The sequence below is a fragment of the Salvelinus sp. IW2-2015 genome, linkage group LG33 (assembly GCF_002910315.2).
Source record: "Salvelinus sp. IW2-2015 linkage group LG33, ASM291031v2, whole genome shotgun sequence".
In the NCBI taxonomy this organism is placed as follows: Eukaryota; Metazoa; Chordata; class Actinopteri; order Salmoniformes; family Salmonidae; genus Salvelinus; species Salvelinus sp. IW2-2015.
Genome location: NC_036872.1, coordinates 37,996,296 through 38,013,757, shown reverse-complemented (window position 1 = coordinate 38,013,757; position 17,462 = coordinate 37,996,296). Strand labels below are relative to the sequence as shown.

General features: G+C 45.3%; 1 protein-coding gene across 1 annotated transcript in view; it reads right to left on the bottom strand.

Moving 5' to 3' along the window:
* LOC111957422 (ectoderm-neural cortex protein 1-like) overlaps positions 1 to 8,004 on the bottom strand; it is a 12,741-nt gene extending 4,737 nt beyond the window's left edge. Inside the window, exons 1-3 of the mRNA XM_023978236.2 lie at positions 7,701 to 8,004; positions 5,821 to 6,048; positions 3,763 to 5,355 (exon numbers count right to left, since the gene is read on the bottom strand). Of these exons, the coding sequence (XP_023834004.1) occupies positions 3,802 to 5,355; positions 5,821 to 6,042 (1,776 nt within the window). The 5' untranslated portion in view covers positions 6,043 to 6,048; positions 7,701 to 8,004 and the 3' untranslated portion in view covers positions 3,763 to 3,801. The remainder of the gene's footprint in view (positions 1 to 3,762; positions 5,356 to 5,820; positions 6,049 to 7,700) is intronic.
* Positions 8,005 to 17,462: the final 9,458 nt, after the last annotated feature.

The window sequence follows — 17,462 nt, the reverse complement described above, 5'->3', positions numbered from 1 at the left end:
CAAAATCTCACGGACCAGGCAAGGAGGGCATTAATCAGGAGGCAACAAAGGACCAAAGATAACCCTGAAGGACTGCACAGCGGAGATTGGAGTATCTGTCCATAGGACCACTTTAAGCCGCACACTCCACAGAACTGGCTTTACAGAAGGCCAGAAAAAAGCCATTGCTTAAAGGAAAAAAAGAAACACGTTTGGTGTTCACCAGAAGGCATGTTGGAGCCTCCCAACATATGGAATAAGGTACTCTGGTCAGAAGAGACTAAAATTGAGCTTTTTGGCCATCAAGAAAAACGCTATATCTGGCGCAAACCCAGCACAACTCATCACACGAGGAACACCATCCCCACAGTGAAGCATGGTGGTGGCAGCATCATGCTGTGGGGATGTTTTTCATCGCAGGGGATGCGGAAACTGGTCAGAATTGAAGGAATTATGGATGGCGCTAAATACAGGGAAATTCTTGAGGGAAACCTGTTTCAGTCTTCCAGAGATTTGAGACTGGGATGGAGGTTCCCCTTCCAGCAGGACAATGACCCTAAGCATACTGCTAAAGCCACTCGAGGGTTTAAGGGGAAACATTTAAATGTGTTGCAAGCCGGCCTAGCCCCAGACCTCAATCCAATAGAGAATCTGTGGTATGACTTAAAGATTGTTGTACACCAGTAGAACCCATCCATCTTGAGGCAGTTTTGCCTTGAAGAATGGGCAAAGATCCAGGGCTAGATGTGCCAAGCTATAGAGACAGACCCCAAGGAGCCTTGCAAATGTAACTGCTGCAAAGGTGACTCTACAAAGTATTGACTTTGGGGGATGAATAGTTATGCGCCGCTCAGTTTTCGTTTTTTTGTCTTATTTCTTGTTTGTGTCACTATAAAAATTTTTGCATCTTCAAAGTGGTAGGATGTTGTGTAAATCAAATGATACAAACCCCACATGATCCATTTTAATTCCAGGTTGTAGGGCAACAAAATAGGAAAAATGCCAAGGGGGTGAATACTTTCGCAAGCCACTGTACGTGTTCATGAGAGTCTCACTTTTACACAGAGAGGTCATAATTAGTGTGTAGCCCAAACTGTTCGGACGCTACAGATGGAAGTTGTCAGATCGACTGTACTACTTCAGACGAGTCACAAGACGCTTGTGGGGGTCGTAGAGAAAAACGGAGAACACCATCGTGTTCGTGAGTGGCATGTTGGAGACTCCCCAAACATATGGAATAAGGTACTCTGGTCAGAAGAGACTAAAATTGAGCTTTTTGGCCATCAAGAAAAACGCTATATCTGGCGCAAACCCAGCACAACTCATCACACCGAGRACACCATCCCCACAGTGAAGCATGGTGGTGGCAGCATCATGCTGTGGGGATGTTTTTCATCAGCAGGGACTGGGAAACTGGTCAGAATTGAAGGAATTATGGATGGCGCTAAATACAGGGAAATTCTTGAGGGAAACCTGTTTCAGTCTTCCAGAGATTTGAGACTGGGATGGAGGTTCAYCTTCCAGCAGGACAATGACCCTAAGCATACTGCTAAAGSAACACTCGAGTGGTTTAAGGGGAAACATTTAAATGTGTTGCAATGGCCTAGCCCAGACCTCAATCCAATAGAGAATCTGTGGTATGACTTAAAGATTGTTGTACACCAGTAGAACCCATCCATCTTGAGGCAGTTTTGCCTTGAAGAATGGGCAAAGATCCCAGTGGCTAGATGTGCCAAGCTTATAGAGACAGACCCCAAGAGACTTGCAAATGTAACTGCTGCAAAAGGTGACTCTACAAAGTATTGACTTTGGGGGGATGAATAGTTATGCACGCTCAAGTTTTCWGTTTTTTGTCTTATTTCTTGTTTGTGTCACTATAAAAAATATTTTGCATCTTCAAAGTGGTAGGCATGTTGTGTAAATCAAATGATACAAACCCCCAAATGATCMATTTTAATTCCAGGTTGTAAGGCAACAAAATAGGAAAAATGCCAAGGGGGGTGAATACTTTCGCAAGCCACTGTACGTGTTCATGAGAGTCTCACTTTTACACAGAGAGGTCATAATTAGTGTGTAGCCCAAACTGTTCGGACGCTACAGATGGAAGTTGTCAGATCGACTGTAYCTACTTCAGACGAGTCCCAAGACGCTTGTGGGGGTCGTAGAGAAAAACGGAGAACACCATCGTGTYCGTGAGAGTCTCRTCTTTCCATRGAGTTTATAGGCCAAACCGTTCGRAYRCTACAGACGATTTTGTGAGAAGACTGATTTTCAGGATGTCTTATGGTCTAACAAACACTGCTCTAGCTCTGTCACCTTTCACTGCAGATGAAGATGTGTTACATAGGTGGATGGGGCGGATTGAGACGCATCCAATGCAAAAAAACAGATATCTCTAGCTTAAACTAGTTTAGGGCTCCCGAGTGGTGCAGCGGTCTRAGGCACTGCATCTCAGTGCACGAGGCGTCACTACAGTCCCTGGTTCGAATCCAGGCTGTATCACATCCGGCCATGATTGGGAGTCCCATAGGGCGGCAYACAATTGGCCCAGCATCAGCCGGGGTAGGCAGTCATTGTAAATAAGAATTTGTTCTTAAATGGCTTACCTAGTTAAATAAAAAATATATATAATAATTAAACTAACTGATTTTTATGGGGATTTTTAAAATATGCTAATTAGATTTCCGTGGGGGCGCGGACATCGATCTTAGGAGGTCAGCCAATGACCACTGACAAGCATTCCAGGCCTGCGCTGCCTACCACCACCATGTCCCTTTATCCCAATTCTAATCAAACAGGTTGGACAATAGAGAGCTGTATGGAAAGAGAGAGAGAGAGAAGCATTCCTTAGAAGACAAAGACCACCACTCCACTCCCCTCTGCTTTCTATCAGACCAGAGCTATGACCCTCCCCCTCCCCTTCCACACACACCACAGTGCAAGCCCATGGGTTTCAGCCCACCCAGGCCTTTCAAACAGACATCAGGCTTCTACTTCAATAAACAATGTGGGCCACCACCATAGACTTCCCATCTAAACTTCTCTACCTAGTCCCACTGGACTGACCTAGCAGAAATCACTGCCTCTACACATCCCTCCCACTCTACCTAGTCCCACTGGACTGACCTAGCACAAATCACTGCCTCTACACACCCCTCCCACTCTACCTAGTCCCACTGGACTGACCTAGCAAAATCACTGCCTCTACACACCTTCCTCCCACTCTACCTAGTCCCACTGGACTGACCTAGCACAAATCACTGCCTCTACACAACCCCCCCACTCTAACCTGTCTCTTACAACCGCACTGGGTCACTAACAACATCTGGGTAGACTAATGTTCCTGGGTCGACTCTCATTACAACATCTGGGTAGACTAATGTTCCTGGGTCGACTCTCATTACAACATCTGGGTAGACTAATGTTCCTGGGTCGACTCTCATGGCTGCAGTCTATCACCCCTATTACGAGACACCTCTGTATTCCTGCATTATCATCTAATATTATAATAATCTAGGATTGAAAGGTAATTGGTTGTTTTTAAATGCGCCCGATTACTTATTAGTATTTATTCATTTTTGAATAGTGGATGACTATTTAGCTCTGTGCTATGATTTAAAAAGATGTATGAGTTGTCAGGCAGGAGGACTGCTGTGGTGTTTCTGGCTGAGTATCAGTCATCATTCCAATATTGTACTTGTCCGAGACAAACAGACAACYGGACAACCGGACAACCAGACAACCGCGGAGCCAAGAATATTTATCATCCATTATTCCACTCACCGTGAGGCCGATGCTCGACGTTGAGTCGGAGTCCAGTCCTCAGTCTGGGAGGTGTTTCCAGGTGGAGACGAATGCTGTGGGGATGAGTGAGTAGGGTACGGTAGTGATGCTGTTCCACGCGTCCAGTGTCGGATCGTAACAGTCCAGAGTCTTACACCGCTGAGTGCCAAAGTAGCCTCCCACCACATACAGTTTGTTACCTGACGCCACCGCCTGGCAGCTCATCCTCTTGGCTGTCACATCTGCTACTTTAGTCCATTGGTAACTGTCGCTGTTGAACTTATAGGCAGAGCACGCCGAGAACTCTGTGTCGCCACCCATCACAAAGATCTGGTTGTTGAGGACAGCGGCGGCCGTGTAGCGCCAGGGCTGTGGGCAGGAGGCGGGGACAGACCACCTATTCTCCTGTGGGTCGTAGAGCTGCACCTTGGGTAATTTGTCGTGGGTGACGCTGGTTCCTCCGAAGGCGAAGAGTTTGAGTTTGACACTGACCACCGCCGCGTTGCTCACGCCTTCCCTCAGCGGCGCCACCATGCACCACTTGTTGGCAACCGGGTCGTACTTCTCGACCTGTTTGAGTGACCCAGAGGGCGAGGCGGGGAGACAGCCTGTACCCGCCGTGTGTCCTCCAACCACGTAGAGGCAGTTTTTGAGCTCGGCCGATCCGTGGCCGAAGCGGGCGATGATCATAGGCGCCGCCTTGGACCACTCCTCGCGGGACGTATCGTAGACCCACACGTCTTTGGACACGCCGTTCTCTGAGCCCCTCCCCCCGGTAACATAGACCTTACAGCTGATGGCGCAAGCGCTGAACTCCTTCCTGGGGCTGGGGATGTCGGCCTTGGGGATGATCTCCTTGGCCTTCTGGTCTACCAGGTACAGCTTGTCACACATGAAGGTCTGTCCTCCMAAGAGGAACAGGGCGTGGCTGGTCTTCCTGGGCCTGGCCAGGGGGCTGTTGACCACACCATCGTTCTGGAGGATCCTGAGTTTATAGCGTATGGCCTCGTCCACCAGCTCCTTGCTCTTTGTCTGGGCATTGATTAGCTCCTCTGTGGACACGTTCTCCATGAGGAAGATGGTGGGGAGCAGGGCCAGGCGGACCGTCCTCAGCAGCTCGGGGAGGTGGCAGTGCCTCCTCTCCAGGTCATAGTTGACCCAGTTGAGGGCGGCCTCGTAGACCAGCCTCTCGTCCTCCGTCTCTAACTCTTCATGGGACAGCAGCGTCACCGCCATGTCCTTGGGCAGCTGGAGGAAGTCCTCTGTCTTGCAGATGGTGGAGAAGTTGCTGAGGCACATGCCCCAGGAGAGCTCGGACAGCTTGGTGCACTGGTGGGCATCGGACAGCAGAAGCATGCCCAGGCAATTGGACGTTGCCAAGTTCCGCTCCAGAAACTCAGCGCAGGCGTCCCGGATGTCCTGGAACTCCAGCATGTCTCCTGCCTCCAGGAGGGACTCTGCATTCTCCTCGTTGATCACCACCCGGGAGGTGTAGGCATAGTCTAGTAAGAGCTCCAGCACCTCTGGGTGGATGGAGTCCCCGAAGTCCACCTCGCTGGCCTGGCTCTCCCGGAGACCTCCACTGAACATGGCCTGGAACAAAGAGAGTGGGACACCAAGAGTTAGCTTGTTAGCAGTAGCATTGTTAGCATTGGTATGGCGGCAAAGGTGTCATATTTTCCTATTGGAGATGATCACAGTGATAGAGATGATAATCATGTTGCAAGGTGATTTGTACAGATGTAGTATCTTAACTTGATCACTCTGTTGTCGATGCAGGAAATTCAAATGAGACTTGTGAATAACATTCACTGAAAAGCCTTTCTTTCACTAGAGCTCACACCTAAACTATAGCCTACTGTAGCCTATCAAATCGAATTTTCTTGTTAGAAATTATCACTTATTTGTTTTATTCATCAAATCCTCCTCCTGCAGGATTATTTTACTCCTGTGATGAAATTGGTCAAATTAAGATCCTACATCTGTACATCAGTCAGTCAGCAGTCATCTGCAAAATCAGCTGCAATGTTGTAAAATCGCTACTTCCAGTGTCTTTACCTGGAAGTAGCGACTGCATGCAGCCAGCACAGCACGGTGGCAGGGGAAGGAGCGTCTCCCAGCGTGGAGGAGGACATCGGTGAAGAGCTGCTGCTGCCGGAGCGCGTTGAGGTGCGTAAGGACGCTGTCCGCGTACGATGACTTGTGAAACAGGAAGATGTTCATGGACGCCGAGCTGAGGCAGGATTTGCGGTTCTCATGCGTGCAGACGGACATTTTCATTGGATCCTTCGAGATGAGGGAGGGAGAAGAAGAATGAGTCACACATAAATGAGACTGATATCTAGTCCTTATTGACAATACTAAAAGCTGCATGAACTACCTGCACAGCAATGCCTCTATACTGTTATTTTAAGCTTTGTTGCACAACTCTGATCTTGAGTGCTTAGACAGATTAAATGTTATTACCTGCTTTTAACACAGAAGACCAATAGCTCATACGCTAGGTTAGTGGTTCACAACCTTTTTTGGTTACTGTACCACCAAGTACATTTTTCTCTGCCCATACTACCCTTGAAGTACCCCCCCTCATGTGCATTTTACCAGTCTCATAACCCTATGGTCTCGTAAGCATTCTCAAGTAGGGAAGGAGATACCAGTTGCACAACTGAATGCATTGAACCAAAATGTGTCTCCCACATTTAACCCAACAGTTGTTGTTGGGCAATAACTGCCTTGCTCAAGGGAAGAAAGGACGATTTCCCCCCCCCCCCACCTTGCCGGCGCAGGGATGTGAACCAGCAACGTTATGGTTACTAGCCCAACAGCTTTAACCGCTAGGCTACTTGTGGATAGGCCGAGTACCCCCAGGGATGCTAGTACTGCTGGTTGAGAACCACTGCACTAGGCTAAATCCACTCACACACAATGGAAAATCTTTATTGTCAGCTCCTGTCTTGAATGCATTAGTAAGTGTTCTCTGCCAGAGACAATGGCATCTTGACTTTGAGTGATGTCATACAAGCCAAACTCCTGACGTTTTTTTTCTTTCTAAAAACATACAGCCTTCCTAAATTACAAACAGCTGTGTGCCTCTGAGGCAACTCCAACTCCCCAACTCTGTCTGTTAGCTGTTGACTGTATCCCAATGGCTTTGTTGTTTTCAGACTTGAAATGTGCTGAATTATTTCAAAATAGCTTTATAAGCAATATTAGTGGAATCAACAAGAATAAACCAGCTGTAGGGAGAGGACAAGGTTTCAGCCATTACCCAGAGCCATTAACCAGCAGCTAGACTTATTTCAATGACAGATTGATTAGACTACAAATACCCTGGAGATAGATAACTAGACAATGCATCTTCTGTATTTGCCAGTTACCACATTATGGAGAGAACTGTATCAGCCTAATATTCACATTACTAGGACCACGGGAGTTACTAGACTATATCAATGTAATCCATATGCCTTCCAGGCAATGGTACGGTCTCATACCAGTTGAAGCTCAAGGCTGTTTTGACCATAGAGATCCTATGAATCAGTTCTATATGTAATGCTATGGTGTTGACAGCCCTGATATTAAATATGATGTAGGTCTTTTTAAAACAAGTTATTACAGCTGTTATTAAAGTGTTATTACATGTAATCGTTTTTGAATCTCCAGTCTCAAGCCTTAATGTAGCTGTGGTATGAAAGAAGTGGTGTGGGGAAATATTACCCTCACACAACAACACTGACTTGTAGTAATTCGCGCTCAAAACTGGAGTGCTTTGAAATGTACAGTAAATCCACAATATTACAACAACAACAAAAATGAAATGCATCGCACCAACAAGTTGTTGTAGCCCCCTGAATTTCTAACCATAATATCTTATTTTCACAACAATACTGATCACTGCAGATCTTCAGAACCACCGATGATAATAGTAGATGGACATTTACCTCTGACTGACTAAGAGCATGACACTCCGGTCCAGTGAGAACCACGATGCTCTCGAAACCGATATTTCCTCTCCTCTTGAAAAAGATACAAAGTTGCACTGCTAGACTCCAAAACAGCGTAATCTGTCGCTTCTCTACTGTAGTCTCGATGCGCGATCTCGTTCATTGAAACGAATGAGATATTAGTTTTCTTCTGTTATAATACACATTATGAGATCTGAAATGCAAGTTAAGAGGAATGTCGCCAGTCTTGTAATATAATGTCTTTCGCTTTGACTCAGCGAGAGGTAAAGAGCTCTGGAAAGAAAGGAGATGGTTTTAAAGCGTGATGTGGGAGGGGCAATGTTCAAGAAAGGGGGCGGCGTATGCAAACTAGTAGTGCTTTTTAAACGTGGTCACTCACCAACCCTTCCTTCCTTGCTGATCCTGAAGAGTTACAGGGTGTGCAGCCATTGGTTCCACATCTATGCTCTAAAACACCTGATTAAAATAATAATGAATACTTTGATTAGCTGAGTCAGCTGTTTTAGTGCGGGGGCTAGAACAAGACCTGCATGCAATAGCTTTCCAAGACAAATGTTGTTGCAAGATAAATGGCTTTGAAATAATTCACCACACAATATCTAGCTATATGACAAAAAGTATTCTAATTTACCTTAAAATACCAATTGCTGTACTGATGCCCACCATTGACACACATTGCTGCTATGCCTACCGGTTGAATGGTGATAAGTGCTTTCAGCTGTTTTGTTCAAGCACATCCATTAAATAGTGAATAGCACCACCTGTTGTTGGAAAGTAGTCTCAATCCCGGTATACATTCTATCAAGAGGTAAAAGGAGATCCTTCCTGCGTCTACAGAAAACCTCTTGGTAACACTTCATAATATATTTTATGAATAAGCGTTAATACAATATTTATAGATGATTGATAAATAGGTATTTCATTATTTGTGAAGATTTATAAACATGTATAATGCCATATTCATTTATATTATGAGGCTATATTGAAAAGTTTATCCAAGCCTCTCATGTCTTCGTATTTATGGGAATGAAAACCATTCATGACACGTACTCTAAACCTGTCCTTCCTTGCTGACTCTCCTTGGGTTTTTTGAAAGGGGCATTAAATAAAATGTATTATTATTTATTGAAATTAAAGCATTTTAGCATTTGAATAGTTACGTGGCAGGCAGGCATCACCGGTCTGTAAATTAATTGTCATAATTACTCTCCCAACAAAACCATTCTTGGCAAAGTGTCAAACAACACCCCCCTTGATGTATCTCACCTCACAACTCTTCATAAAAGATTATTATTCAACAACAATGTAATTGAAAACTCCTGTCTGATTCATGCAGGTTGTGCCCTAAATGACACGCTATTCCAGCCATCATCAACTAGATTCAGTCCCGGGCCAAGTTTTTCTTGAGTGGATGGTCAGGGGGCCAGAACATAATTACACATCATTTGTGTAAATTGACCGCAAGAAGCCTGAACATATATTTTTTATTTATTTTTTTATTTCACCTTTATTTAACCAGGTAGGCTAGTTGAGAACAAGTTCTCATTTGCAACTGCGACCTGGCCAAGATAAAGCATAGCAGTGTGAACAGACAACACAGAGTTACACATGGAGTAAACAATAAACTACGTTCAAAACTGGTAGAAAAAAAGAGAATCTATATACAATGTGTGCAAAAGGCATGAGGTAGGCAATAAATCGAATAATTACAATTTAGCAGATTAACACTGGAGTGATAAATCATCAGATGATCATGTGCAAGAAGAGATACTGGTGTGCAAAAGAGCAGAAAAGTAAATAAATAAAAGCAGTAATGGGGGGTGAGGTGGTAAATTGGGTGGGTAGTTTACAGATGGACTATGTACAGCTGCAGCGATCGGTTAGCTGCTCGGATAGCAGATTTTTAAAGTTGTTGAGGGAGATAAAAGTCTCCAACTTCAGAGATTTTTGCAATTCGTTCCAGTCGCAGGCAGCAGAGAACTGGAAGGAAAGGCGTCCCAAATGAGGTTTTGGCTTTAGGGATGATCAGTGAGATACACCTGCTGGAGCGCGTGCTGCGGGTGGGTATAGCCATCGTGACCAGTGAACTGAGATAAGGCGGCACTTTACCTAGCATAAGCCTGGTAGATGACCTGGAGCCAGTGGGTCTGACGACGAACATGTAGCGAGGGCCAGCCGACTAGGGCATACAGGTCGCAGTGGTGGGTCGTATAAGGTGCTTTAGTAACAAAACGAATGGCACTGTGATAAACTGCATCCAGTTTGCTGAGTAGAGTATTGGAAGCTATTTTGTAGATGACATCGCGCGAAGTCGAGGATCGGTAGGATAGTCAGTTTTACTAGGGTAAGTTTGGCGGCGTGAGGGAAGGAGGCTTTGTTGCGGAATAGAAAGCCGATTCTTGATTTGATTTTGGATTGGAGATGTTTGATATGAGTCTGGAAGGAGAGTTTGCAGTCTAGCCAGACACCTAGGTACTTATAGATGTCCACATATTCTAGGTCGGAACCGTCCAGGGTGGTGATGCTAGTCGGGCGGTGCGGGGTGCAGGCAGCGAACGGTTGAAAAGCATGCATTTGGTTTTACTAGCGTTTAAGAGCAGTTGGAGGCCACGGAAGGAGTGTTGTATGGCATTGAAGCTCGTTTGGAGGTTAGTAGCACAGTGTCCAAGGAGGGCCGGAAGTATATAGAATGGTGTCGTCTGCGTAGAGGTGGATCAGGGAATCGCCCGCAGCAAGAGCAACATCATTGATGTATACAGAGAAAAGAGTCGGCCCGAGAATTGAACCCTGTGGTACCCCCATAGAGACTGCCAGAGGACCGGACAACATGCCCCCGATTTGACACACTGAACTCTGTCTGCAAAGTAGTTGGTGAACCAGGCAAGGCAGTCATTAGAAAAACCGAGGCTACTGAGTCTGCCGATAAGAATATGGTGATTTGACAGAGTCGAAAGCCTTGGCCAGGTCGATGAAGACGGCTGCACAGTAATGTCTTTTATCGATGGCGGTTATGATATCGTTTAGTACCTTGAGCGTGGCTGAGGTGCACCGTGACCGGCTCGAAACCGGATTGCACAGCGGAGAAGGTACGGTGGGATTCGAGATGGTCAGTGATCTGTTTGTTGACTTGGCTTTCGAAGACCTTAGATAGGCAGGGCAGGATGGATATAGGTCTGTAACAGTTTGGGTCCAGGGTGTCTCCCCCTTTGAGAGGGGGATGACCGCGGCAGCTTCCAATCCTTGGGGATCTCAGATGATACGAAGGAGAGGTTGAACAGGCTGGTAATAGGGGGTGCGACAATGGCGGCGGACAGTTTCAGAAATAGGGGGTCCAGATGTCAAGCCCAGCTGATTTGTATGGGTCCAGGTTTCCGGACCCGTGGCTCTTTCAGAACCATCTGCTATCTGGATTTGAGTAGGAGGAAGCTGGGGAGGCTTGGGCGAGTAGCAGCGGGGGGGGGGCGGGGAGTCCGCCAGGAGGAAGGCATGGCCAGCCATTGAGAAATGCTTGTTGAAGTCTTCGATTATCACGGATTTATCGGTGGTAACCGTGTTACCTAGCCTCAGTGCAGTGGGCAGCTGGGAGGAGGTGCTCTTGTTCTCCATGGACTACAGTATCCCAGAACTTTTTGGAGTTAGAGCTACAGGATGCAAATTTCTGCTTGAAAAAGCTGGCCTTTGCTTCCTGACTGACTGCGTGTATTGGTTCCTGACTTCCCTGAACAGTTGCATATCGCGGGGCTCTTCGATGCTTTGCAGTTCGCCACAGGATGTTTTTTGTGCTGGTCGAGGGCAGTCAGGTCTGGAGTGAACCAAGGGCTATATCTGTTCTTGGTTCTGCATTTTTTGAACGGAGCATGCTTGTCTAATATGGTGAGGAAGTAACATTTAAAGAATGACCAGGCATCCTCAACTGACGGGATGAGGTCAATATCCTTCCAGGGTACCCGGGCCAGGTCGATTAGAAAGGCCTGCTCGCAGAAGTGTTTTAGGGAGCGTTTGACAGTGATGAGGGGTGTCGTTTGACCGCGGACCCGTGGCGGATACAGGCAATGAGGCAGTGATCGCTGAGATCTTGATTGAAGACAGCAAGAGGTGTATTGGAGGGCAGGTTGGTCAGGATAATGTCTATTAGGGTGCCCATGTTTACGGATTTAGGGTTGTACCTGGTGGGTTCCTTGATGATTTGTGTGAGATTGAGGGCATCAAGCTTGGATTGTAGGACTGCCGGGGTGTTAAGCATATCCCAGTTTAGGTCACCTAACAGAACAAACTCTGAAGCTAGATGGGGAGCGATCAATTCACAGATGGTGTCCAGGGCACAGCTGGGAGCTGAGGGGGGTCGGTAGCAGGCGGCAACAGTGAGAGACTTATTTCTGGAGAGATTAATTTTTTAAAATTAGAAATTCGAACTGTTTGGGCATAGACCTGGAAAGTATGACAGAACTTTGCAGGCTATCTCTGCAGTAGATTGCAACTCCTCCCCCTTTGGCAGTTCTATCTTGACGGAAAGTGTTATAGTTGGGTATGGAAATCTCAGAATTTTTGGTGGCCTTCCTAAGCCAGGATTCGACACGGCAAGGACTAGGGTTGGCAGAGTGTGCTAAAGCGGTGAGTAAGGCAAACTTAGGGAGGAGGCTTCTGATGTTGACATGCATGAGGCCAAGGCTTTTTCGATCACAGAAGTCAACAAATGAGGGTGTCTGGGGACATGCAGGGCCTGGGTTTACCTCCACATCACCCGAGGAACAGAGGAGTAGTAGGATGAGGGTGCGGCTAAAGGCTATCAAAACTGGTCGCCTAGAGCGTTGGGGACAAAGAATAAAAGGAGCAGATTTATGGGCGTGGTAGAATAGATTCTGGGCATGATGTGCGACAGGGGTATGGTGGGGCGGCGGGTACAGCGGAGGCAAGCCCAGGCACTGGGTGATGATAAGAGAGGTTGTATCTCTGGACATGCTGGTCTCAATGGGTAAGGTCACCGCATGTGTGGGGGGTGGGACAAAGGAGGTATCGAGGTACGGAGAGTGGAACTACAGGGTCCATTGCAAACCAAAACAATGATAATGATAACTAGCCTGAACAACAGTATGCAAGGCATATTGATATTTGAGAGAGACATACAATAAGGCATAAAGTGATTGCAGGTCTTGATTGGGAGAGCTAGCTAAAACAACAGGTAAGATAACAGCAGCAATAACAGGGTGCTAGTCTAACACAGCAACAACAGGTAAAAATGGCGACGACTAGGCAGAGAGGGTCGGATTAACTACACACAGATCCTGAGTTAAAGCACAGAGCCGACAGATAAAACACAAATAAACAGAATGGAGTACCGTGAATTAATGGACAGTCAAGCATGCATCAGCTATGTAGCCAAGTGATCATAGTGTCCAGGGGGCAGCCGTAGATGGAGCAGGGAGGCCTCCACTAAGCTAGCACGCGGCGTTTAAAGTTAGTAGCCCGGGGGTGGTCTGCTCAGACGGAGGGGGTCTGCTCAGCCGTGGTCGGTGTCGACAGAGAATCCAAGCCGGATGGCGAAAGAGAGGTTGTGAATTGTAGAATTGTGTTTGCTAACTGGTGCTAGCTTCGTGGCAGTGGCGCTAGCTGCGCTAGCTGCAAGCTAGCTGTGAGGATCAGAAGTAGTGGCTCAGGGATTACGGCAGGAATCCGCGGTTGTTGTCGAGAGACAGTCCGATGCTGGTAAATTGGTGAGTAATATCCAGGCTAATAACAGGGCTGGTGTCTGTGCAGAAGGTAAAAGCTACTAGCAGCGGCAAAAAAATGGCTAAATTAGCTTGTAGCTGATTTAGACCAGTTGTGATGGATTGGCAGGGCTCTGTGTCGGCAAAAAAGGTCCAGTCCAATTGGCAAAAGAGGTATTGTAGCCCAAGAATTCGCTGGTAGACCTCTTCGGCTAGCCGGCAGATGGGCCTAGCTCGAGGCTAGCTCAAGGCTAACTGGTGCTTGCTTCGGGACAGAGGTGTTAGCCAGTAGTAGCCACTCGGTTGCAGCTAGCTAGCTGTGATGATACGGTGTAATTGTCCAGAGCTTGCGTCAGGAATCCGGTGATGTGGTAGAGAAAAATAAGTCCTATATGCTCTGGGTTGATATCGCGCTTGCAGACTGGCAGGTATTGGCCCGGTATTGAAGCTGGCTGTGTCCGAGTTGAGGGTGAAGACCGCAGCAGTGGCTAACTGACTACTAGCTAGTAGCTAGTTATCTGGCTAGCTTCTGATTGGGGTTACGGTTCTAAAGTATAAAAAAATAGCAGGTCCGTACCACATTGGGTGAGGCGGAATGTAGGAATGTATATTCAGTTCCTAGATGGAAAGTGAAATTAAAATATATACGAAATGTATACGAAAAATACGAAGACTATTTACACGGGACAAGACAAGACAACACACGTCCGACTGCTACGCCATCTTGGATTAATATATATATATATATATATATATATATAATATTAGACTAAAATATAATCACTTCAAACCTTGATTACATTTATATACGATCACATATATTTCATATTTATATAGGTGGGAATACATTGGAACATATTTTTGTTTTTAGTATTTTATGTCCAACAATTTAAAAAATAAATAATGGAATTTTTTATTTTTATTTGTGTAACTTGGTGGGCCACCAGTTGGGGAAACCTGCCCTATTCCCTACATTGGGGTGGCAGGTAGCATAGTGGTTAGAGCGWTGGACTAGTAACCGGAAGGTTGTAAGCTCGAATCCCCGAGCTAACAAGGTAAAAATCTGTCATTCTGCCCCTGAACAAGGCAGTTAACCCACTGTTCCTAGGCTGTCATTGAAAAAAAGAATTTGTTCTTAACTGACTTGCCTAGTTAAAAAAAGGTAAAATCCCCCCAAAAATAGTGCACTACTTTTGACCAGAGCCCTATAGGCCCTGGACACAGCCCAATAGTACCATTTAGCATTATGTTCTGATCAGTGAAGCATCCCTTCTTTTGATGTGGCAACAGAGTATGTATTGTGGTGAGTGTTTCTTTGATCCCTTGGTTTTTAAAAGCAGACATGTGTTCCACTTATAGCAGATGCTTTTATCCAAAGTGAAGTACAGAGCAGGGTGCAGTGAGTGCATACATTATTTACATACATTATATACATTATATATATACATTATTTACATGTGATCCCTGCTGGAATTGAACCACCAACACTGAAAGAAGTGTTATGCAACAAACTCCACTTATGAGGGAACTTTGGGCCAGTAACCAAAATTTTATTGGTTGCATAATTTGTTTTTGCAGATGTTATCACAGGCGCAGCGAAATGCGTATGTTTGTAGCTCCAACAGTGCAGTAATATCGAACAATGCAAAACAATACACATATCATTGGCAGCTCCATGGTGAGAAACATCTCAGTTCTTTGCTATCCTGGAGCAGGTGTACAGGCCATTACAAAGTTGCTTCCTACTGTTCACAACCTTATCTGACCCTTTTTTTCAATTTTGGCCTAAAATGACATACCCAATTCTAACTGCCTATAGCTCAAGCCCTGAAGCAAGGATATGCATTTTCTTGGTACATTTTGAAAATAAACACTTTGAAGTTTGTGGAAATGTGAAAGAAATGTAAGAGAATATAACACATTAGATCTGGCAAGAGAAAGGCCCCGGGGCTCAGGTGCAATTTAGATATTGGCCACTAGATGGCAGCAGTGTATTTGCAAAGTTTTAGTCTGATCCAATGAACCATTGCATTTCTGTTCAAAATGTTTACTGCCCAAATCAAGACTGCCCAAATGTGCCCAAAAAATTATGAATAACTTCTCATGTTCAAAACTGTGCACTCTCCTAAAACAATAACATGGCATTCTTTCACTGTAATAGCTACTGTAAATTGGAAAATAAGTTAGAATAAGTTAGATTAACATGAATTTAAGCTTTCTGCCAATATCAGATATGGCTATGTCCTGGGAAATGTTCTTGTTACTAACAACCTCATGCTACTCGCATTAGCCTACGTTATCGCAACTGTCCCGCAGGGGACCCACCAATCCTGAAGAAGTTTTAATTCTGCAGAAATCTGCCCTAAAGCAGTATCCACACCCATCGAATGTAGTGACCATAATATGGTAGCCATATCTAGGAAAAACAAAGTTTCAAAGGCTGGGCCTAATATAGTGTACAGTATAAGAGGTCATACAAGAGGTTTTGTAGTGATTCCTATGTTGATCATGTAAATAATATTTGCTGGTCTGTTGTGTGTAATGAGGAGCAAACAGACGCTGCACTTGACACATTTCTGAAATTGCTTATTCCAGTTACTAATAAGCTAGCACCCATTAAGGCAATTACTGTAAAAACAGTTAAATCCCCATAGATTGATGAGGAATTGAACAATTATCTGATTGAGAGGGATGAGGCAAAAGGAATGTTGGGCAATATTGGGCAGAAAGTCCTTCATTGAATCAGATGGCTCATTCATCACAAAACCCACTGATATTGCCAACTACTTTAATGCTTTTATAAATGGCAAGGTAAGCAAACTTAGGCATGCCAACAATAAACTCTGAACCTACACATCCATTCATAACTCACCAAATTATGAAAGACAGGCATTGTAATTTAGAATTGTGTAAAGTGAGTTTTGAAGAGGTGTTAAAAAAAGTATTGTTGTCTATTAACAATGACAAGCCACCTAGCTCTGAGAAAATGGATGGGAAATGATTGAGGATGATAGCGGACTATATTGTCACTCCTATTTGCCATCTCTTCAGTCTAAGCCTACAGGAAAGCGTGTGCCCTCAGGCCTGGAGGGAAGCTAAAGTCATGCCGATGTCCAAGAATAGCAAAGTACCCTTTACTGGCTCAAACTGCCGACCAATCAGCCTGCTACCATCCCTTAGTAAACGTTTGGACAAAATTGTGTTTGACCAGATACAATGCTATTTCACAGTAAACAAGTGAACAACTGACTTGCAGATATGGGATATACAAATTTTTAAATTAATTATAAACATAGTTTATTTATTTATTTATTGTCCTATCATGATGGAATGGTCTGCAACCCTATACCCTAGACACCCACCTGAGTGACCCATACACTAAGGAGAAGTCCTTATCTGTTTTTATGGGCCTACTGTAAGTAGTCTATACTCAGCCAAATCAGACAAATGAACGTGATCAGAGACCTACTAGAGCAGCAAGGTTCTGAGCCTGCTTGGCAGGGTTGGTCCTACAAAGCCAAAGCCCCCGGATGGGAGAGCATAATATACAACAAAACTCCCAAAGCTGCAAATGAAAACCTTGACGACCTTATACCTAGCCGATGGGGATTCCTGTGGGTTGCCCCCAACCAGATAGTGGCAGTGCTGGCAACACTAGCTGCAATAACCCATGGGGATGGGGTCACACTCTGACATTCAGAGAGGGAGCATATTATTCTGGCCCTGGTGCCACAAAATAATCAAAGGTCTGACTGCACAGAGATGCTTGGGAATATGGTCACAACGGGGGACTAGTGTGTGAGTGTGTTTCGGGGGAAGGGGGTGTATCTCATCTCCATCACCTAGGACTTGACAATGGTTAATCAAATCTCCCATTTTTTGCCAGATTTTGCTCAATTTTGCAGGCCTTCTCAAACAGCTGCAACTGTATATGCATTCGTAAATCAAGTCCTTTCTTGAGTTGGACTCTGGGATGGAACAACTGTTGAGCATCTGAGTTTATGGTTGTTTGTGAGGGAAAGTGTTTGTGTGT